Raw genomic sequence first — 22734 nt, forward strand, 5'->3', positions numbered from 1 at the left:
TTTTCTACCACCCTGTATCATTAATATTTTATAAATTGGAAACGTCAATCGTCTTACTAGGGAGTTTTTCACGTTAAATTCATAATAGAATACATTACGTCATATATATAAAATGTATTGGTTCTAAATACTAAACGTCGTGAAAAACTGACTCGGAACACAGATAACCGATTTCTTCGTGTTACCATAACAACGAAATAATGATTCGTATCGATTCAACAATCTCCATGACAACGATAAAAAAAATTAAAACCTAACCTGAAAGGTAATGCAAGTTGACGATATATAAATTTTAAAAAGAAAGAAATGTCAGTGAATATAGAGGAGATACTCAAACATTTGGGTTGGACGGACGGTTTTCAAATACCGATCGCGAATGCCGAAAATAAGGCGTTGGAAGAAGAATTAGCCAAACTCAGTTTACGTAAACAGAAATGTAAAACGAGTTTGGACATTGTCAACAATAGATTTCAAGCATTAAACGAACATTTCAAATACGTTTCACAGGAAAATGAACAGACGCAGGTAAAATATTATAAATGAATAATGTAATTGAATAGTTTTGATTTTTATTTAAATATTTCAGAAACTCATCACGGCGCATAAACAACATTACGACGCTTTGGAAAACGCTTATCATACGACTAAAGCGGAAAATCAAAATACAATACGCGCTATCAAAACCAATACAAACCAATTGAAAGAATCCGAGGAAATGCAGAATCAACGGAAAAATGATCTCATTAAACAAGTCGCTAAAGCTGATAAACTTAAAGCGGAGATGGATTGGGATGCGGAAGCTTTGAAAGCTTGGGAAGAAGCGTTGAAAAAACGAGACGAAGACATCGAATTATTGAGGAAGTTTTTCAAGGACGATGATAGGAAATTTAACCAGCTCGAAGCTAAAAGGCAGCATCTTCAAGCGGAACTTGCGACGATGAGGGGGAAAGTGGCTAAATTGGCGGTCAACAGCGACAACTGTGAACACATGATAGAAAGATCTGGTAATAAAAATAATATATGCACTTGTTGAAGTTAACGAATGAATTATCGATTTTAAATCGATTTTCCAACCGTATGAAAGATAATGATAACGGATTTTTATAGTACGGGAGATAATTATTAATTTATAGTTTTACTTTTGATATATTTTATAGTACTGGAGATTATTCTTAATGGAAAATGTAAAAAAATCGAAAAAATAATTCCAACCATTTACTTTGTTCATTTTTTAACGCATTTAAGGATCGAATATTTTATAGTATGGGGGCTACTTCTCAATGTATAATATTAAAAATTTCCATATTGAATCAACATTTTTATAGTACGGGAGATAATTCTTTATTTATAGTTTTAGAACTTTTAATATATTTTATAGTACGGAAGATTATTTTCAATGGAAAATGTAAAAAAATCGAAAAATTAATAACAATCATTTTTTTCATTTTGTTCTTTTTTTCAACGCATTTGAGGATCGAATATTTTATAGTACGGGGGCTACTTCTCAATTTGTAATATTAAAAATTTCCATATTGAATCAACACTTTTATAGTACGGGAGATTATTTTTAATGGAAAATTTAAAAAAATCTAAAAATTAAAGATCGAATATTTTATAGTACGGGGGCTACTTCTCAATTTATAATATTAAAACTTTCCATGTTGAATCAACACTTTTATAGTAAGGGAGATAATTCTTTATTTATAGTTTTAGAACTTTTGAAATATTTTATAGTACGGGGGCTACTTCTCAATGTATAATATTAAAACTTTCCATATTGAATCAACACTTTTATAGTACGGGAGATAATTCTTTATTTATAGTTTTAGAAGTTTTGAAATATTTTATAGTACGGGGGCTACTTCTCAATGTATAATATTGAAACTTTCCATATTGAATCAACACTTTTATAGTACGGGAGATAGTTCTTTATTTATAGTTTTATAACTTTTGATATATTTTATAGTACGGGAGATTATTTTCAATGGAAAATTTAAAAAAATCTAAAAATTAAAGATCGAATATTTTATAGTACGGGGGCTACTTCTCAATTTATAATATTAAAACTTTCCATATTGAATCAACACTTTTATAGTACGGGAGATAGCTCTTTATTTATAGTTTTATAACTTTTCATATATTTTATAGTACGGGAGATTATTTTTAATGGAAAATTTAAAAAAATCTAAAAATTAAAGATCGAATATTTTATAGTACGGGGGCTACTTCTCAATTTATAATATTAAAACTTTCCATATTGAATCAACACTTTTATAGTACGGGAGATAGCTCTTTATTTATAGTTTTATAACTTTTCATATATTTTATAGTACGGGAGATTATTTTTAATGGAAAATTTAAAAAAATCTAAAAATTAAAGATCGAATATTTTATAGTACGGGGGCTACTTCTCAATTTATAATATTAAAACTTTCCATATTGAATCAACACTTTTATAGTACGGGAGATAGTTCCTTATTTATAGTTTTATAACTTTTGATATATTTTATAGTACGGGAGATTATTTTCAATGGAAAATTTAAAAAAATCTAAAAATTAAAGATCGAATATTTTATAGTACGGGGGCTACTTCTCAATTTATAATATTAAAACTTTCCATATTGAATCAACACTTTTATAGTACGGGAGATAGCTCTTTATTTATAGTTTTATAACTTTTCATATATTTTATAGTACGGGAGATTATTTTTAATGGAAAATTTAAAAAAATCTAAAAATTAAAGATCGAATATTTTATAGTACGGGGGCTACTTCTCAATTTATAATATTAAAACTTTCCATATTGAATCAACACTTTTATAGTACGGGAGATAGTTCTTTATTTATAGTTTTATAACTTTTCATATATTTTATAGTACGGGAGATTATTTTTAATGGAAAATTTAAAAAAATCTAAAAATTAAAGATCGAATATTTTATAGTACGGGGGCTACTTCTCAATTTATAATATTAAAACTTTCCATATTGAATCAACACTTTTATAGTACGGGAGATAGTTCCTTATTTATAGTTTTATAACTTTTCATATATTTTATAGTACGGGAGATTATTTTTAATGGAAAATTTAAAAAAATCTAAAAATTAAAGATCGAATATTTTATAGTACGGGGGCTACTTCTCAATTTATAATATTAAAACTTTCCATATTGAATCAACACTTTTATAGTACTGGAGATAGTTCTTTATTTATAGTTTTATAACTTTTGATACATTTTATAGTACGGGAGATAATTTTTAATAGTAATGTTTGGAAGTGGGACCGTACAATATCGAGAAAATTAATTTTTTTCGTTACATTAAAGAATCGTATAGTACGGAAGCTAATTTTCAATTTATAATATTGAAAATTTTTATATTGAATCCACGTTTTTAGTACGGGAGATAATTATTAATCAACAAATTTTCATATTATTTCAAAAATTTTATAGTGCGGGAGATAATTCTCAATTATTTTAATAAGTAGAAATTTGTTTATTTTTTTTTGCACATTTAAGGAAGGAATTTTACAAGTTGATTTTATCGATTTAAAATCGATAAACTTCGAGTGAAAATAAATCGATTATTATAGTATTACACCGAACGTCAAGTGTGCTCTGAAAATATCACCCGAGATACTTTTCAACGGATTTATTCCAGGAAAGGTAATCAAACAATTGACAGTCGAAAGGGACGCCCTCATAAACCAATGGAAAGACACGGTGAAGATGCTGCAGCAGAGAGACAACGATATAATTAGAACCCAAGAGGAAATGTACCACGTACAAGAGATGATACAGAAACAGGAAGAGAAACTCGAACAAGAAAATAAATTTTTGGAAAACGAAAAAAGAAATAACCGGAATCTGGAATTGGAAATACAGGAAGCCAATAACGTTAACTCGAAATTGAGACGGGAGATGGCGGATTTGTATCAGATGTTGTTATTGATGAACACAGACGTAAGTATTTTGTTGAAATCGAAAAATTACAAATACGAGGACGATTTGATCGAAAAAAGATTTCGTTGATAAAGAAACCGTTGAAAATTTACGTAAATATTAGTTTTGAATATTTTTTTGCTTCAAAACTTGGTCGTATTCCATTTATTCTGTCCTTGTACTTAAATAAAAGTCGAATATTGGGTTACTTAAGGTGAACGCCGCTTAATCCTCATCAAAAATTCCCTCTTTTTAAAAAAATCTTCGATATATTTGTCAAATATTGATAATAGATTATTCATAAGTAATAATACGCCCTGTATATTTCTAAACGACTTGTATAGTCGTCTCGAAGAATTACGAAGCTTATTAAATATTTTATTTTTCTTAAAAAAATTCAAGACCACCCTGTACAATGCTCCAAATTTTCAACAAACATGTCAATTACCCCGTTTTATTTTCGTAAATTTTTTTTTCTAATTCCAAATAAAATTAAGTACTTCAGCGCAGTAGTCACTTCCTTTTTATAGCCACTACCAAAATTAATTGATCAGAATCATTATTAAAAACAAAACTAATCCCGCGTAAAAAAAAAAACGTCCCAATCCCCCCTACTATGAGCTTCTCTTTTATTCGGCAGGTTTATGTTGGCGATGTTCGGAACGAATCATTCGATTGTTTAGAGATAATCGATTATTGAATATTAATTTATATTTATTGCACGTGGTGTATAAAAGTGATATAAATAATATTACTACAATATTCTTTCAAATATTTTACGTTCTACAATCGACGCAATGTTGCCACACCCTGCTATTAGCGTCAAGAGTTCTAGATAATCTTTCGTGTAATTGTTGGGCCAAAGATGTCGTCCGATTTCCCGGTAAACACAAACATATTTTTCTACTTCTCTCCGAAAAATCGCTGTCCGAATCACAAGGAAAACCATCTTTGGACGTCACGCGATATTTACCGATATTTTGATAATCGTTTTTACAAAAATCGCATATTTTTTTCGATTCGTAATCGGTTGAAATGTTATGCGGTTTATCGGTTGCGGCGGCGCTGGTTTCGGTAAAATATCCGTCATAAAGGGAACACACTGCGCATGACTTCTCGTGGGACGTCCCCTCGAATTTGCAATCGCATTCTGTACAGGGCCGTACTACCCGATTCGTACAATAACAACAACGAGGTTTTTTCTTGTTTGCAACTCGATATTCTGATCCCAACACAATATTGGGATTATTACGTAATATGAGGTCGTCGGAAACTTTGGAATATTTAAAAGGAGGTCGCGATTTCTTCTTCTTCGTCGGTATATTTCTCTGAGCCCTGCTAAACCCAACGGAATGACATACTTTTCTAGGTACCCCTTTATTTTCTTCGGATAACGGTTTACAAAAAATTGCTTTGGGGTTGATTAAGGTAACATTGGAATGTTGACAATCCGAATCGAATATTGTTTCTTCTACAGTTGTTTTCGTACTAATTTCTAGCTTCGGTGCCAATTTCCCAGGAAATATCTCGCTGCTTTCCATTAAAAGATCAATATTTACTCCCATAATTGAATTTCTGAAGGACGTAGGGTACAACAATTCGTCTAAAGTTGTCCTGAACTTGGCGAGGACGCGGCCCTCGTCGCAAGATTTCCATTGTATCAATTCGACGTAGAACCACTCGTTATTGAGACGTCTCTGTAATTCGTTCAATCTTCTGTCTTGATGGAAAATCTTGGAAAATACGAATTTTTCGTAAATTATCAGAGGAAACGCGGGTTTGCAGTTTCTCGTCTGCACGGCAGATCCGAACATGTGTATTTGCAAAGAAACTTTTCCGTTCGAACACAACCACACGCCCGGACACGTAACTTTTTGCACGTCGAACTCGACTTTCACCAAAAAACCTTTTCGTGACATTCTGTTTCACATTGTACGCTTTGTAAAACTTAAATTTTATAAATATATTCGCGTTTAAAAAAAAATTAGACGTACAAAAACGTCTGTTGGTAAAACTCAGCGCATCGCATCTGGCAACTGCATGACAATTTCGAGAGGAATCGTTCTTCTTGGTATTTTTAGGTTAATGACTTGTCGGAAGTTATCGACGAATCGATTCGCGTTGCCTAGCAACGACGAATCAAACTTTGAACGTGAACCGTGACGTATTTAAATAGGTCAGCTGATAAAAAAAAGCGCCATTCGTAACGTGTAGCGCGGGAGATTGTTTTCTATTTAACATTCTGGAACTTTTAATCATTCTAAAACTTATTAGTACGGGAGATTGTTTTTAATTTGTAATTTTGAAGGTTTTGATGATTATTCAAGTTTGGGAAAATTTGAGGTATGGAAATTTTGATAGTACGGGAGAAAGTTTGTATTATTTTATGTTACGAAACTTTTATAGTACGGGAGATAGTTTTTTATTCATAGTTTGGGAAAATTTGAGGTATGGAAATTTTGATAGTGCGGTAAAAAGTTTGTATTATTTTATGTTACGTAACTTTTATAGTACGGGAGATAGTTTTTTATTCAAAGTTTGGGAAAATTTGAGCTGCCGAAATTTTGATAGTACGGTAGAAAGTTTGTATTATTTTATGTTACGAAACTTTTATAGTACGGGAGATAGTTTTTTATTCAAAATTTGTGAAAATTTAATGTTTCGGAATTTTTATAGTATGGGAGATAGTTTTTTATTCAAAATTTGTGAAAATTTAATGTTTCGGAATTTTTATAGTATGGGAGATAGTTTTTTATTCAAAATTTATGAAAATTTAATGTTTCGGAATTTTTATAGTACGGGAGATAGTTTTTTATTCAAAGTTTGGGAAAATTTGAGGTATGGAAATTTTGCTAGTACGGGAGAAAGTTTGTATTATTTTATGTTTCGAAACTTTTATAGTACGGGAGATAGTTTTTTATTCAAAGTTTGGGAAAATTTGAACTGCCGAAATTTTGATAGTACGGGAGAAAGTTTGTATTATTTTATGTTACGAAACTTTTATAGTACGGGAGATAGTTTTTTATTCATAGTTTGGGAAAATTTGAGGTATGGAAATTTTGATAGTGCGGTAAAAAGTTTGTATTATTTTATGTTACGTAACTTTTATAGTACGGGAGATAGTTTTTTATTCAAAGTTTGGGAAAATTTGAACTGCCGAAATTTTGATAGTACGGGAGAAAGTTTGTATTATTTTATGTTACGAAACTTTTATAGTACGGGAGATAGTTTTTTATTCATAGTTTGGGAAAATTTGAGGTATGGAAATTTTGATAGTGCGGTAAAAAGTTTGTATTATTTTATGTTACGTAACTTTTATAGTACGGGAGATAGTTTTTTATTCAAAGTTTGGGAAAATTTGAGCTGCCGAAATTTTGATAGTACGGTAGAAAGTTTGTATTATTTTATGTTACGAAACTTTTATAGTACGGGAGATAGTTTTTTATTCAAAATTTGTGAAAATTTAATGTTTCGGAATTTTTATAGTATGGGAGATAGTTTTTTATTCAAAATTTGTGAAAATTTAATGTTTCGGAATTTTTATAGTGTGGGAGATAGTTTTTTATTCAAAATTTATGAAAATTTAATGTTTCGGAATTTTTATAGTACGGGAGATAGTTTTTTATTCAAAGTTTGGGAAAATTTGAGGTATGGAAATTTTGCTAGTACGGGAGAAAGTTTGTATTATTTTATGTTTCGAAACTTTTATAGTACGGGAGATAGTTTTTTATCCAAAGTTTGGGAAAATTTGAACTGCCGAAATTTTGATAGTACGGGAGAAAGTTTGTATTATTTTATGTTACGAAACTTTTATAGTACGGGAGATAGTTTTTTATTCATAGTTTGGGAAAATTTGAGGTATGGAAATTTTGATAGTGCGGTAAAAAGTTTGTATTATTTTATGTTACGTAACTTTTATAGTACGGGAGATAGTTTTTTATTCAAAGTTTGGGAAAATTTGAGCTGCCGAAATTTTGATAGTACGGTAGAAAGTTTGTATTATTTTATGTTACGAAACTTTTATAGTACGGGAGATAGTTTTTTATTCAAAATTTGTGAAAATTTAATGTTTCGGAATTTTTATAGTATGGGAGATAGTTTTTTATTCAAAATTTGTGAAAATTTAATGTTTCGGAATTTTTATAGTATGGGAGATAGTTTTTTATTCAAAATTTATGAAAATTTAATGTTTCGGAATTTTTATAGTACGGGAGATAGTTTTTTATTCAAAGTTTGGGAAAATTTGAGGTATGGAAATTTTGATAGTACGGGAGAAAGTTTGTATTATTTTATGTTTCGAAACTTTTATAGTACGGGAGATAGTTTTTTATTCAAAGTTTGGGAAAATTTGAACTGCCGAAATTTTGATAGTACGGGAGAAAGTTTGTATTATTTTATGTTACGAAACTTTTATAGTACGGGAGATAGTTTTTTATTCATAGTTTGTGAAAATTTGAGGTATGGAAATTTTGATAGTGCGGTAAAAAGTTTGTATTATTTTATGTTACGTAACTTTTATAGTACGGGAGATAGTTTTTTATTCAAAGTTTGGGAAAATTTGAGCTGCCGAAATTTTGATAGTACGGTAGAAAGTTTGTATTATTTTATGTTACGAAACTTTTATAGTACGGGAGATAGTTTTTTATTCAAAATTTGTGAAAATTTAATGTTTCGGAATTTTTATAGTATGGGAGATAGTTTTTTATTCAAAATTTGTGAAAATTTAATGTTTCGGAATTTTTATAGTATGGGAGATAGTTTTTTATTCAAAATTTATGAAAATTTAATGTTTCGGAATTTTTATAGTACGGGAGATAGTTTTTTATTCAAAGTTTGGGAAAATTTGAGGTATGGAAATTTTGCTAGTACGGGAGAAAGTTTGTATTATTTTATGTTTCGAAACTTTTATAGTACGGGAGATAGTTTTTTATTCAAAGTTTGGGAAAATTTGAACTGCCGAAATTTTGATAGTACGGGAGAAAGTTTGTATTATTTTATGTTACGAAACTTTTATAGTACGGGAGATAGTTTTTTATTCATAGTTTGGGAAAATTTGAGGTATGGAAATTTTGATAGTGCGGTAAAAAGTTTGTATTATTTTATGTTACGTAACTTTTATAGTACGGGAGATAGTTTTTTATTCAAAGTTTGGGAAAATTTGAGGTATGGAAATTTTGATAGTACGGGAGAAAGTTTGTATTATTTTATGTTTCGAAACTTTTATAGTACGGGAGATAGTTTTTTATTCATAGTTTGGGAAAATTTGAGGTATGGAAATTTTGATAGTGCGGTAAAAAGTTTGTATTATTTTATGTTACGTAACTTTTATAGTACGGGAGATAGTTTTTTATTCAAAGTTTGGGAAAATTTGAGGTATGGAAATTTTGATAGTACGGGAGAAAGTTTTATTATTTTATGTTTCGAAACTTTTATAGTACGGGAGATAGTTTTTTATTCAAAGTTTGGGAAAATTTGAGGTATGGAAATTTTGATAGTACGGTAGAAAGTTTGTATTATTTTATGTTACGAAACTTTTATAGTACGGGAGATAGTTTTTTATTCAAAATTTGTGAAAATTTAATGTTTCGGAATTTTTATAGTATGGGAGATAGTTTTTTATTCAAAATTTGTGAAAATTTAATGTTTCGGAATATTTATAGTATGGGAGATAGTTTTTAATTCAAAATTTATGAAAATTTAATGTTTCGGAATTTTTATAGTACGGGAGATAGTTTTTTATTCAAAGTTTGGGAAAATTTGAACTGCCGAAATTTTTATAGTATGGGTGATAGTTTTTTATTCAAAATTTATGAAAATTTAATGTTTCGGAATTTTTATAGTACGGGAGATAGTTATTTATTCAAAGTTAGGGGAAACTTGAGGTTTGGAAATTTTGATAGTACAGGAGAAAGTTTGTATTATTTTATGTTACGAAACTTTTATAGTACGGGAGATAGTTTTTTATTCAAAGTTTGGGAAAATTTGAACTGCCGAAATTTTTATAGTATGGGTGATAGTTTTTTATTCAAAATTTATGAAAATTTAATGTTTCGGAATTTTTATAGTACGGGAGATAGTTATTTATTCAAAGTTAGGGGAAACTTGAGGTTTGGAAATTTTGATAGTACAGGAGAAAGTTTGTATTATTTTATGTTACGAAACTTTTATAGTACGGGAGATAGTTTTTTATTCAAAGTTTGGGAAAATTTGAGGTATGGAAATTTTGATAGTACGGGAGAAAGTTTGTATTATTTTATGTTTCGAAACTTTTATAGTAAGGGAGATAGTTTTTTATTCAAAATTTGTGAAAATTTAATGTTTCGGAATTTTTATAGTATGGGAGATAGTTTTTTATTCAAAATTTATGAAAATTTAATGTTTCGGAATTTTTATAGTACGGGAGATAGTTTTTTATTCAAAGTTTGGGAAAATTTGAGGTATGGAAATTTTGATAGTACGGGAGAAAGTTTGTATTATTTTATGTTTCGAAACTTTTATAGTACGGGAGATAGTTTTTTATTCAAAGTTTGGGAAAATTTGAACTGCCGAAATTTTGATAGTACGGGAGAAAGTTTGTATTATTTTATGTTACGAAACTTTTATAGTACGGGAGATAGTTTTTTATTCATAGTTTGGGAAAATTTGAGGTATGGAAATTTTGATAGTGCGGTAAAAAGTTTGTATTATTTTATGTTACGTAACTTTTATAGTACGGGAGATAGTTTTTTATTCAAAGTTTGGGAAAATTTGAGGTATGGAAATTTTGATAGTACGGTAAAAAGTTTGTATTATTTTATGTTACGTAACTTTCATAGTACGGGAGATAGTTTTTTATTGAAAGTTTGGGAAAATTACATGATTCGAAATTTTTATAGTACGGGTGATAGTTTTTTATTCAAAATTTGTGAAAATTTAATGTTTCGGAATTTTTATAGTATGGGAGATAGTTTTTTATTCAAAATTTATGAAAATTTAATGTTTCGGAATTTTTATAGTACGGGAGATAGTTTTTTATTCAAAGTTTGGGAAAATTTGAGGTATGGAAATTTTGATAGTACGGGAGAAAGTTTGTATTATTTTATGTTTCGAAACTTTTATAGTACGGGAGATAGTTTTTTATTCAAAGTTTGGGAAAATTTGAACTGCCGAAATTTTGATAGTACGGGAGAAAGTTTGTATTATTTTATGTTACGAAACTTTTATAGTACGGGAGATAGTTTTTTATTCATAGTTTGTGAAAATTTGAGGTATGGAAATTTTGATAGTGCGGTAAAAAGTTTGTATTATTTTATGTTACGTAACTTTTATAGTACGGGAGATAGTTTTTTATTCAAAGTTTGGGAAAATTTGAGGTATGGAAATTTTGATAGTACGGGAGAAAGTTTGTATTATTTTATGTTTCGAAACTTTTATAGTACGGGAGATAGTTTTTCATTCAAAATTTGTGAAAATTTAATGTTTCGGAATTTTTATAGTACGGGAGATAGTTTTTTATTCAAAATTTGTGAAAATTTAATGTTTCGAAACTTTTATAGTGCGGGAGATAGTTTTTTATTCATAGTTTGGGAAAATTTGAAGTGCCGAAATTTTGATGGTACGGGAGAAAGTTTCTCAATTTCCATACAACCTTTCAACTACGTGTAAAAATAAAATTCCAAAAATTACAAACAGATTGACCAATATGAATATTTTTCCTTGTGTTTAGTTCACTTTATACAGGGACGTTTTGTATAAAAGTTCGTCTAACTTTCAGTATCACACTTTAAAACGACAAGTCAGCGCCGCTGCACACCACCTTAAAAACGAACGTCTCAAAGCCAAAAGGATGGACGAAGTTTTCGCGGAAAAAGAAGTTTTGTGCGCCAAATACGCCGAGGAAGTCGCAATTCTCGAAGATAAATTACACGAAACAAAAAATTGCGCAATGACATCCGAAGATCGAATAAAACGAATCGAAAAAATTATCGAACACGAAGAAAAACTGTACAACATCAGCTTGGCCGACACCGAAAAAACCAACGGCGTACTTTTCAGATCCGAACAGCAATTAAAAGAACAAAAAGCACTAGGAAAAAATTTGGAAATAGAAATCAACACCGGAGCTTGTACGACCGCGCAGTTAAGGAAACACATTCAATCAGAACGGAAGGAATTGGATAGAATCAAAGAAGTTGTTTACGAAATGGTGGGTAAAATACTTAATTTCCCACTTGTCGATTTATACCAGTCATTTTAATAGGAATTTCGAATCGACGAATGCGAGAAGAAGCTTTACGAGCTGTCCGACGTGAAATTCGTGGAAATTTCCGAGGAAAAACAACAAAAAATCCAGGAATTAGAAAAAACGTTATCGGATCATAAAGAGGTAATTCGCCGAACGCCTCGTAGATACGTACAAGATTGAAAATTTCGATTTTCCAGCTTCAACATTCGCTCCAAAATCAAGTGGATCGATTACGCGAGGAAATGCGGAGATTAACCACTGTCATAGCCGCCGATAAAGAAGTACTGGAAGCGTTGGAAAACAAATGCGAAAATTTCCTTTTGGTGTACGAGATCAGTCAAAAACAAATAGCTGCCGCTAAAAAATCCATTCAAGAAAAACAAGTCGAGGAAAATATGATGAGACTCCGGATAAATCAAATTGAAAAAGACAAGAAGAAAGAGGAGAAACAAATTTTCAATTTGGAGAAATTTCGATTGAATCTAGATCAGGTAAAACATAATTTTGTTGTATATCTTCAAGTATTACTAAATAATCGAAAAAAAAATTCATATTACTTAAAAGAAATTACATGTTTCACCTCATAGTGAAACTATTACTTTTTGTAGTTCCCCTGTATCATCGATATTCCTTCTAACATTTTAGTACTAAACTGCGTGATTAACAATAATTAACTGGCAATATTATACTAAAAAAACTGTTATAAATTTAAAAATTACAATAATGAACATAAAATAAGAATTTTTTCATTTTACGATACGTTTATGTATAAAATGTGATGTTTTATATATGTCAGACAGTTTGTTACTACTTACATCTCTTAAGTAATTGGAATTAGTAGTCCGCCGTGATCTGGTTCTTCCACAAAAAGTATTATTAGAGATGTTAAAATCTCGTTACAACCACTTAATAAAAACTTATACATTGCGTTGCAGTTTGTTTAACAATTTCAAAAACTCAATTTTTCTCACTTATTCATTCAACTATTAACACAACACGAAAATTAGAAGTTGGCTGATTTTGACAGCAAAACCAATGCTACACTGTTACCAACGTTTAAAATTTAGTTTCCTCCGATACACGAGTAATGATTTTGTTTACGCTGGAATATATATCAAAAGTTGACGTAAAAATTGTTCACACTTTACTAAGGAAAATAAACTACTATACGCACTAAGGAACGCTTTTTACTTGTCCATTCGACTCTACCTTATTTGCAACTCGTTTTTGAAAATATTTGAATGATTCACGTTCAACTTTTCTAATAAAAAAAATTATAATAGTTTTTAACTTTAATTTAAATTTAAAATAAATAATTCGAATCTCTTTTAATACTGGAGATAGTTTTTCATTTATAGTTTTCAAACTGTTGATGATAATTGAAAACGTTTTTTTAGAACGGGAGATAGTTTTCCATTCAGTGTTTGGTTTGGAAACTTTTATAGTACGAGAGATAGTTTTTCATTTGTAGTTTTGAAGCTTTTGATGATGATTCAATACTTTTAATAGTACGGGAGATAGATTTTCATTTGAATATATGAAATATGAATATACATTACGAACGCGCACTAAAGAACGCTTATCATTTGTCTAATTGACTCTTCTTTTTTCGGAATCAGTTTTAAAAATGGTACATCTTAATTTAAAAGGATGATATCAACTTCGAAGTAGTTAAAAATGAAACAAAATACTTTAATAATATATTTTTCTTATTTTTTAGCACTTTTATATGAATTTGAATTGAAAATAAGTAATACAAATCTTATTATCCTTATAGTTTATCATCTAGATTACGAAAAAAAAAAATAAAAAATAAATGAGTGAAAGTCCAATTTTCAAAATGATCACTGTACAGTGCTGAGTTAGTCAATGATTATTGTTTATATAATGATTTAAGGCGATGAAAGAGCGACAACTAGAAATAAATACCCAAAAAATGATTTTGCAAACGAAAAAACGAAACTTGGAAGAGGATAAGGGACGATTGAAAGCCGATATTTCCCTAAGGAAATTAAAAATCGATCAGTACCAAAAGAAATACCATCTGGCGTTAACCGGCTTAGGGAAAGACGAAGAAGGTCAAACGATGTCCGTAACGCATTTCAAAATAAAAAATGCCCAGGAGAAATTCTTCCTTCAACAAGAAGGTGACGAGTTGGACAAAAAGATAAAAACCGCCGAAAAGGAGATAGTAGCACTGGAGAATACATTGAAAATTATAAATATTACCAATAATTCGTTTAAGAACAGCCTTTCTCCTGTTAAAGACACCGGTATGTACATATTTTGGTATAAAATCGTTTTCGTAAACTAAAAATAATGTTTTTTTCCAGATCCGGAAATAAAAGACATGAAAGAATTACAAGACCAATTGAAAGCTGCGAATAATGAACTGAAATTACATAAAACTGAACTAGCTGCAAAACAAAAGGAATTTAGCGGTAAAAATTTCATATTCACTTACAATTTGAATAGAATTGACTAATTAACATTTCGTTTACAATTATTTTTCATAACTTCCATCGTTGACCTCCAAAAAGCACTATAAAAACTGTTAGGAGCGAAATTTGTTCAAAATTTATCACCGTATCTGAATTAATTAAAAAATATAATTTTTCAACTTACCTTGACGAAGAAACATCTTTGAGCAGTATTAAAAAGATACTACAGGATCATTTTTACGAAAAAATCTAATTGGATCCCACTATGAAGGTTTTTATTTACTGGACAAGTTAATTGGGATAGGTAAGAAGGTTTCTGGACACATTGGAGTAAAGGAAAATGAAATATGGAATGGTTTATAGAAGGAATCACCAAAACCTCTTCGAAAAATATTCAAATATGGAATATGACTCAGTTTAGCTTTGGAAAACCACAAAACTAAGCAAAGAGATCATTAAATGGTTTATTCATGTCCTCTGAGCAACAGAAAGACCCGAAATCTGAAGTCCCAAACATTCTAGAAGCTTTCGTGATACGACCAAGTATATTTTAACCAGAAATTTGTAATCAAAAGTGTATGTAGATCAATTTGGAAAGGAATTATTGCAAATAGAAGATCCAAGCTGCTTTGGGGATGCTTGAAAAAGTGAAATAAGCAAAATAAGGGGAAACTATAACAAATAACACTCTATGAGTACCGGATAAATGAAAATTAATTTCAAATGAGTCTAAAAATTCACATTTTTTTGTCTTTTTTTAGAATTGGAACAACAGTTTGAAACGTTAGAGGGCGAAGTACAACAACACGAACAGATTGTGCAAAATTTGGAAGACGAAATTTTTAACGTCAAAAAACAAGAACTGGATAAAACTGAAAAGTTAAAAAGAGTCGAATGCGAATTAAAAAAACTTGTAAAGCAACTAGATAAAAAAGATAAACAAGATTTATACAAATATAACGTAAGTTTTTGCATATTTCATCATTTTTGTTACTATTGGATTGATTAACAGGTCCTTTTATCATCCTGTAGGATATTTTTCCATCGATAAGGCCTTTATTTCATTTTTTATCTCAAATTACTCATGTATGAACTTCCGGATCTCCTTATACATCATCTCCGGTGATTTATTTCCATATTTTCATTCCAATAATCTGTACAAGGCAATTTTCAACCCTCTTATATACTTTTTGAATAGAAATCCACCCCCACCTTCAATAAAACTGCATAAAAGTACACAATATTACCTCGTTTATTGCAGTAGGTCAAATGTACCATTTTAAAATTCACTAACCCTTGATTAATTCATGTATATCATTACGCTTCTAACTCTTTTCTGATGTCATATCGAATGATTTACTCCAATAATCTGTACAAGGCAATTTTCAACCCTCTTATATACTTTTTGAAGAAAAATCCACCCTCATTTTCCAATAAAACTACATTATAATACATAATATTCCATTGTTTGCTACAGTAGGTCAAATGTACCAAAACTCACTACCCTTTTGACCCATATTCAACTAATTGTTAGCATATTCAAAAATAATTTTGGGGTGTTATTTTTTTGATTAGTTATTAGTTTTTTATCTGAATTTTAGAGAGACTTTGAAATTCGTCATTTACAAGAAACGAACAAGAGAGTTTTGGACCAGTTCAGGGAATTTACCATAACCTATCCCGAAATGTCACCGATGATAACGAAATATCTAACGGAAAATAATTTGGAATTGCCCGAAAATAAAAAGACTCCCAGTAGTTATTCTACTCTATCGACGCCGAGTTTATGTAATTCCACCGAAATACAGAACACTCAGAGATCAACTGCTTCGCGCGATTCCAGTAGTTCAAATGTATCATTGAACAAAATCGAACTCGCTTTAAAAATCTGACAAATGGCGCGTTTTACGTAGAATAAAATGTATGAGAAATTAGATTCCCATTTTAGTTTCACTAAAAATTAATTAAAAACAAATATATATATACAGGGTGTAGTAGAAAACTTTCATTTTTTATTTCACATTTTTTCCATTATTTTTTTTTTCTTAAACTTGAAGCTATTCACTATTTATTCCATTCCTGGAGGTAGAGGTTCCGTTTGAGGTGGCGCACTAGGTTCTTCTACAGCCTGTAAAAAATAAAAAAAATAAATTTTTGTTCTTAGCACCCCTAGTACACTAAAAAAAATATTTCAGAGCTACTATAATCAAATTAGATCTTTCCATCATCAAGTTGTACCATAAACTATAACAACAAAAGCTTATTAGACCTTATATAGTACAGGGTAACCGAAAAATAATATCTGGTATATATAACGATTCAATAACAATATTTATAAAGCAAAATCAATCTGAACACAATATAAGTTCGATATAACCTATTGGCAGATTAGAATTAGATTATATATACGGGGTAAAGTTACATTGTAACCTCTTAAAGGCTATTACGATCCCTTATTTACAGTTCGTCCCCCAATTTCAATATTCTACCCCAAAGAGAGTTTCTCATACTCTTCCTAGGTACTCCTGGAGCAGTAATATCCTGTAAGGAGTAAGTACAACGTGTAGATCCAGATGAGATTGTTTCGAAGGAACTTTTTGAAGTGATACAGTCCTAGAAGGATCCATTACAGAATATCCTTGTTAGAAAAAGGCCCCAAACTAGACCCCATTGTCTAAATAATTGAGTTTTCAGCTGGTACAGCTTTGGATTAATTAAAATTCCTTGAAATACTTACCGGAGTCTCTGTAATTGGTATCGCAGGTGCTGGAACTCCTAGCGGAGGAGGTACTCCGACAGGCGCAGGAACCCCCATCGGTGCCGGTACACCCATAGGCGGAGGTACCGCTGTAGGTATCCCAATATGGCCGGACATATTCATAGCCATCATTTCGTTGGGGTTGGGGAAAGTTTGCAGTATAATTTCTTGTGTAGCCGATGGAATGTGTCCTCTTTGGGCTTCGGTGAACGTCAACAAATGTTCCCGAAGGGGATCCCTCAAGTCGGGACAGACGTTCAATGCTTCTTGTAGTTGCAACGGTGGCAACTGCATTAGAACAGCGAAACTTTGGGGTTTGGTGCGTTGGCAACATTTGATGAACCCTTCCCACACCACTTTTTGATTCCATACCTGAAATTAAACGATTAAATCGATGGAAACTTTCCATTATTTCTATTTACTTTCTTCAATATGAGCCTCTGCAAAATGTTCATCACGAATCCGGATAATCTCGGATAGCTGGATAAACCTTGGAGAACGGTTCTCATTAATAGAGTCGGCAGAGGGGATTGATCCATCAATTGTTGTAGTACCACCGCTAGAACCTCTTGAGTATAAACCTACAAAGAAAAAATGGGAAAATGAAGTGAAAGAAGTGAATGAAGAATTGTAGTGTTGTATAACGTACCCCGTACAGTTGAAAAACTACCCCGAACGCACTAATTATCAACTGTCTCGTCGCAACTCACCTGTTTTTCCTGCAAACACATAGACGTCGCCTTGATAACCGTTTTCAAATCCGCCTGGGTGGAATCGATCAGATGCAGCGACACCAGTAGTTCACTTGGACTAATCGGACTCTCACCGTGTATACCTAACAGTCTATTGAACACTTCCCGTACCACAACTGGATTTAATTTTATCAATTTTGGTAACGCCGCCATTATCTGAAACAAATCGTTGAAAAATTATACCGAAAATTGATTTTTTCTATCCCCAAGGAATTACGGGAGCCGGTGGAGTAGTCACTATACCCTCAACATCTTTCGTATTTATTTTTATGTCACTTTTTCCATCCCCTTATCTCATTAATCTCCCCCCCTATTTATCTCTTTTCTTCCTTTCCCTCTTTCTATCTTTCACTCATGTCTCTTCTCTTCTTTTATCTTATTTCTCTTACTTCTACCTCCCTTTTTCTCCCTCTTTCATCTATTAATGTCCTTTTCTTTTACTCATCTCTCTATAAGTGATATTTCTCTCATGTCTCTTGTGCTTTAATCTTCCGTTTATCTCTACTTTCCTTTTTCTTTGTTTTTCGTCCCATTTTTCTCATTTCTCTCACCTCTACGTGTCTTTTTCTCCACTCTATAACTCCCTTTCTCTTTCAACTCTCTATTTACCTATTTCTCATACTTACTTCTTTCTTTGTGAGTCCGTTAAGTACAGGAATCAAAAATCTGACATCGGATATTCTTGTATTGTATAGATCCCTAACTTTTGCCACAAGTTCCGGAGTTGGTGCTCCTTTATCCGTCAATATGTGAATGATTCTAGTGATGAGAGGTTCCGATCCTTTAGGACAATCCTCGACCAATTTCAACAAATCCTTCGATTGCATTCCCATAATTCTGACAGGATTATCGATAAGTCTGAGGATAACACGTTTTATATCGGCTCCTGTTTCGACGTATATCTAAAAAAATGTGTAATTGAATATCGTTACTGCAGTAATGAGAGGGTTGATTTATTATTTACCTTAGCTAAATCGTGTATGAGGGTTTCGTTAGCGGGAACTAACGATATATAAGGTAGTAAACAAGCTTTTATAAAATCGTCGCTCCAATTTTCGCTTTTTAATCTGCCTTGATTCAAACCGCACAAACTTTCCGGTGGTTTCGGTAACTTTAAAAAACCCAAATTCATTCTAGCGAATTCTTCTATCACCAATCTCAAATCGAATCTCTTGTGTAATTCTAAAACGTGACCGATAGCGTGATCTCGAACTACGTTATTTTCGTACGTTGTATATCCTAGAAGGGTGTTCAAAAATAGCAGTTGCTTCGGGGGTTTTCTAATTACCAAATCTCTTATAAGCCCTAAAGCCCAACCTGAAATTAAAAAAAAGTACAATTCATAACCTCCTAGATGGGAAAATTATTTTTAAAAACCATTATATAGTAGTAGCACTAGTAAATAGAAAATTAAATATACTTCAATATTAGGTTAATTTGACTCTTAACCGGAAAGAGGAGTCAACAATTAAGAACAAAAAAGAAGAATAAATATCAAATAGTAGGCATATGTTACGTTGTTAAAAAAAGAAGAGTAGTTGTTGTTGAAATAAATATACTAAAGGTTAAGTTTCTTATAGATGAATAATTGTTATAAAATTAATAAAAAACACTAAATAAGAGTTTATTTATAAATAATATTCGTTGTAATATCCAAGTGGAAGGAATAATACACAAGAGTTTGTATTTATTTATTTATTAAATAATGAAAACTTACCAGATCGTCTCTCGTCTCGACAAACGATTCTTACTTCTTCCAAAGCGTCGTCCGTAACTAAAGGAGCTTCCAAAAGTAAACGTGATACAATTAAAGTATCCATCGCCGAAACATTGATGAAACTACATAACAACAAATTGTAACTGTCTGTTAATTTACCGTCTTTTCGAAGAGGAGGAGCCCTAGAAAAACCCTGAAAAAGGTTAACGTTTAATAATTACAATTTTCACGCTCATTTTGTACCCACCTGCATTATACTGTACTCCTCAAATAACCAAGCCAATGCTATGTCTACATATGATTTAAGATCTTTGAGGAGATGTGCTAATATTCGATCTCTGACAACTGAACTGAAGCACGTCGCTAAAGTGGTGATTATTTTTTGGTGGAGCGTCTTATTAGCGGATCTATGGGGTATCAACAAACGTTCGACAGTATTTATCATGAATTTTTCTTTTAAATCGCGGTCTAACGGTTTGGTGATCTCTTGTAATTTCAACGTTTTGATCCTTAAAACTTTTATTTTTTCCTTTTTGGAAACGGGCTGTAAATTAATAGTTCAAAGTGACTCATATACCAGAAACGATATAAAAATAATTATTTGTATTGAAATAACGTGACTAACCTTTTCCTTGTCTCCATCTTCTCGTATTTTCTTTTTATTTTCCAATTCCTTGTCTTTTTCAGCCGATTTTCCGGGCCCTACGTGTGAGTCGGTGAATTGCTTAGCCAATATGTTGCAAAGAAATATTTTACCAATGTTGCCAGATTCAACATATTTTGCGTATTCTTTTATAAATTCGGATGGGGGCTGAAATTGGTGCAAGCTAAGTCATTATAACGTAAGAAATTACTTAAAAACAATTTTTTTATGAAACAAAACACTAGTTTCCACTATTTCCATAATTCTGATTCCCCATAGTTCTCTTTTATATCTGAAATCATCCTGAAATTGCGAACTTACCTGATTTGGTAATTTAGAAATATTAGTAACAATGAGGTAAACGACTTTCTCTAATGTTAAATTTTCCAAAATGAATTGTTCGTTGATTTCCTGCGGCGTCAGTTGCTGATCAAAGTTGTTTTCCATTTCGACGTTGTTAGTAATATTTTCGTCCAAACGAGCCCTCTTTGAGTTATGTTGAACCACTAACGACTCGGACGAAAGTTGCCTTTTATTATATTTACGCCGTTCGTCAGATTTCGGAACCATTTTATTAATTTCAGATTGAGAACAACCTCAAAAACGAAAAATTACATTGGAAATACGATAATCATCACCTATTATAAAGACCTTACCCAATTCCAACAGAATCTTTGAAATTGTATTGAGATAATCGAAAGATCCCGGATGTTTTAACAAACTGCTCAATTCAGTTTTGAGTTTTTTCTTAACAGAACTGACTTGAGTAGTAGTTAGAGTTGGGGGTAAATTGTTATATAATGATTCTAAAGCTTCTACTACCCTAAACATAAATTCAGCCCTATTTTTAGCAATATTAGACAAAACACCGATGCAAGCTAATAGATTGGCGCTGCTGATATGGGGAGATCCGTGGAATTTTATTAAAACTTCAAAAAGATTACTACAACGAATAAAATTATGAATGGTACTATTTTGATTTGAATAACTCACCTAGCTTCCTCTTCTAGTCGTCTTCTTCTTGCAATTTTTAATGTAAGTGGGACATCATCTAAAGAAAAGTCGTTTGGTCTTTTGTTTTCGTTTTCGTCCGGATAAGTTTGTAATAAAACCACGCATTCTAAAAATTTGACAGAACTTGTTCGAATACCATCGTTATCGCTATCTATCATATTGGCAATTTCTAATTTTATTGTACAAAGTTGTTTCCAGGCGTCTTCCATGTCTTGAGTGGTAGTAGAAGATCTACATAACCACGCTAAAGTTTTTCTATAGATCGTAATCGTAGCTTGAATGACACGTTTTTGTACGGGTATAGATTCGTCGCATAAAAGCATATGTAGACTCAACATCAATTTCGGTATAAAAATTTCCCTAACTTTCCTATAAAACAAATCATATCGAAATGTAATTTATATAATTTCAATCCTGTACTTACACTAATTCTTCTATAAAACCAACTAAAGCCTTTTTAACATCAGCATTTTTATCTGTTGTGAAATTGAGAACATTCGGTAGATATTTAGAAATCAAATGGGGGCTTTTTCGTAGAAGAAGTTCTTGAACTTTATAAAAATTGGCTAATCTTTCAGATGGATTATTTTGAAATGAACAATTGTTGATACACTGCACTACCTAAAATTATGAAATTAATCAACGTGTCGGAAACTAAATTTTTCTCGAGTTACTATTTCATCATCGGAAAGCTCTTGGTCATATTCCATGATGATAGTATTTCAATCTGAAAACTATTTAGGGCAAAAGTTTTTTTTTAAATCGTGAAATTTTCAACTGTATGTTACATTTGTAAACACAACATAACCTATTTTAATCTTTCACAGAACAAACATAACGTACCACAATTATAAGTACTAAGTACTATCAGAAACATAGCTAGAACATAATAAAAGTGTCATACAAAATTATGTTTCTGGGTCATGTTTGGAATTAAAAAAGTGTAATCTGCTATACACTCACGAACGATCTTTTCATTCCACTTATTCTCAAGAGTTATAATCATAGATCTAAATTGAATGGTTTATGAAACGTTATTAGTGTTAAGTAAATATTAACAAAAAAGGAGCAAAAAAATGAACCTAAATAGATTTGGTTATAATTCGTTAGTCTTAATAACAGTGATTTTAATAATTAAGTTAAACTGCAATTACATTCAGAGTATCCCTTGTCGTGTTCAAGTTTCACGGCTGTAGTTTTTGTTTCTTTACTTTTTGAAAATGTTGTTAATGTTATAGTTTTCGTCA

At 31.0% G+C, this 22734-nt stretch overlaps 3 protein-coding genes across 3 annotated transcripts; 1 reads left to right on the forward strand and 2 right to left on the reverse strand.

Moving 5' to 3' along the window:
- Window positions 1-306: 306 nt before the first annotated feature.
- On the forward strand, window positions 307-16605 carry LOC130445890 (coiled-coil domain-containing protein 39). Its single transcript, XM_056781777.1, has 11 exons — window positions 307-525; window positions 587-1004; window positions 3658-4023; window positions 5308-5366; window positions 11644-12123; window positions 12178-12303; window positions 12360-12653; window positions 14060-14435; window positions 14496-14603; window positions 15365-15564; window positions 16205-16605. Exons 1-11 carry the CDS (start codon window positions 307-309, stop codon window positions 16493-16495), a joined length of 2937 nt encoding a protein of 978 aa, XP_056637755.1. The 3' UTR covers window positions 16496-16605.
- On the reverse strand, window positions 4019-6200 carry LOC130444951 (spermatogenesis-associated protein 6). Its single transcript, XM_056780345.1, has one exon. The coding sequence runs from the start codon at window positions 5855-5857 to the stop codon at window positions 4715-4717; it is 1143 nt and encodes a 380-aa protein (XP_056636323.1). The 5' UTR covers window positions 5858-6200; the 3' UTR covers window positions 4019-4714.
- Window positions 16548-22391, reverse strand: LOC130444949 (symplekin). Its single transcript, XM_056780342.1, has 14 exons — window positions 22162-22391; window positions 21912-22108; window positions 21467-21856; window positions 21130-21416; window positions 20795-21069; window positions 20456-20641; window positions 20078-20374; window positions 19831-20023; window positions 19078-19430; window positions 18740-19015; window positions 18072-18269; window positions 17784-17942; window positions 17341-17733; window positions 16548-16731 (listed from the first exon to the last, which is right to left on the reverse strand). Exons 1-14 carry the CDS (start codon window positions 22195-22197, stop codon window positions 16672-16674), a joined length of 3300 nt encoding a protein of 1099 aa, XP_056636320.1. The 5' UTR covers window positions 22198-22391; the 3' UTR covers window positions 16548-16671.
- Window positions 22392-22734: the final 343 nt, after the last annotated feature.

The sequence above is a fragment of the Diorhabda sublineata genome, chromosome 6 (genome assembly GCF_026230105.1).
Source record: "Diorhabda sublineata isolate icDioSubl1.1 chromosome 6, icDioSubl1.1, whole genome shotgun sequence".
NCBI lineage: Eukaryota > Metazoa > Arthropoda > Insecta > Coleoptera > Chrysomelidae > Diorhabda > Diorhabda sublineata.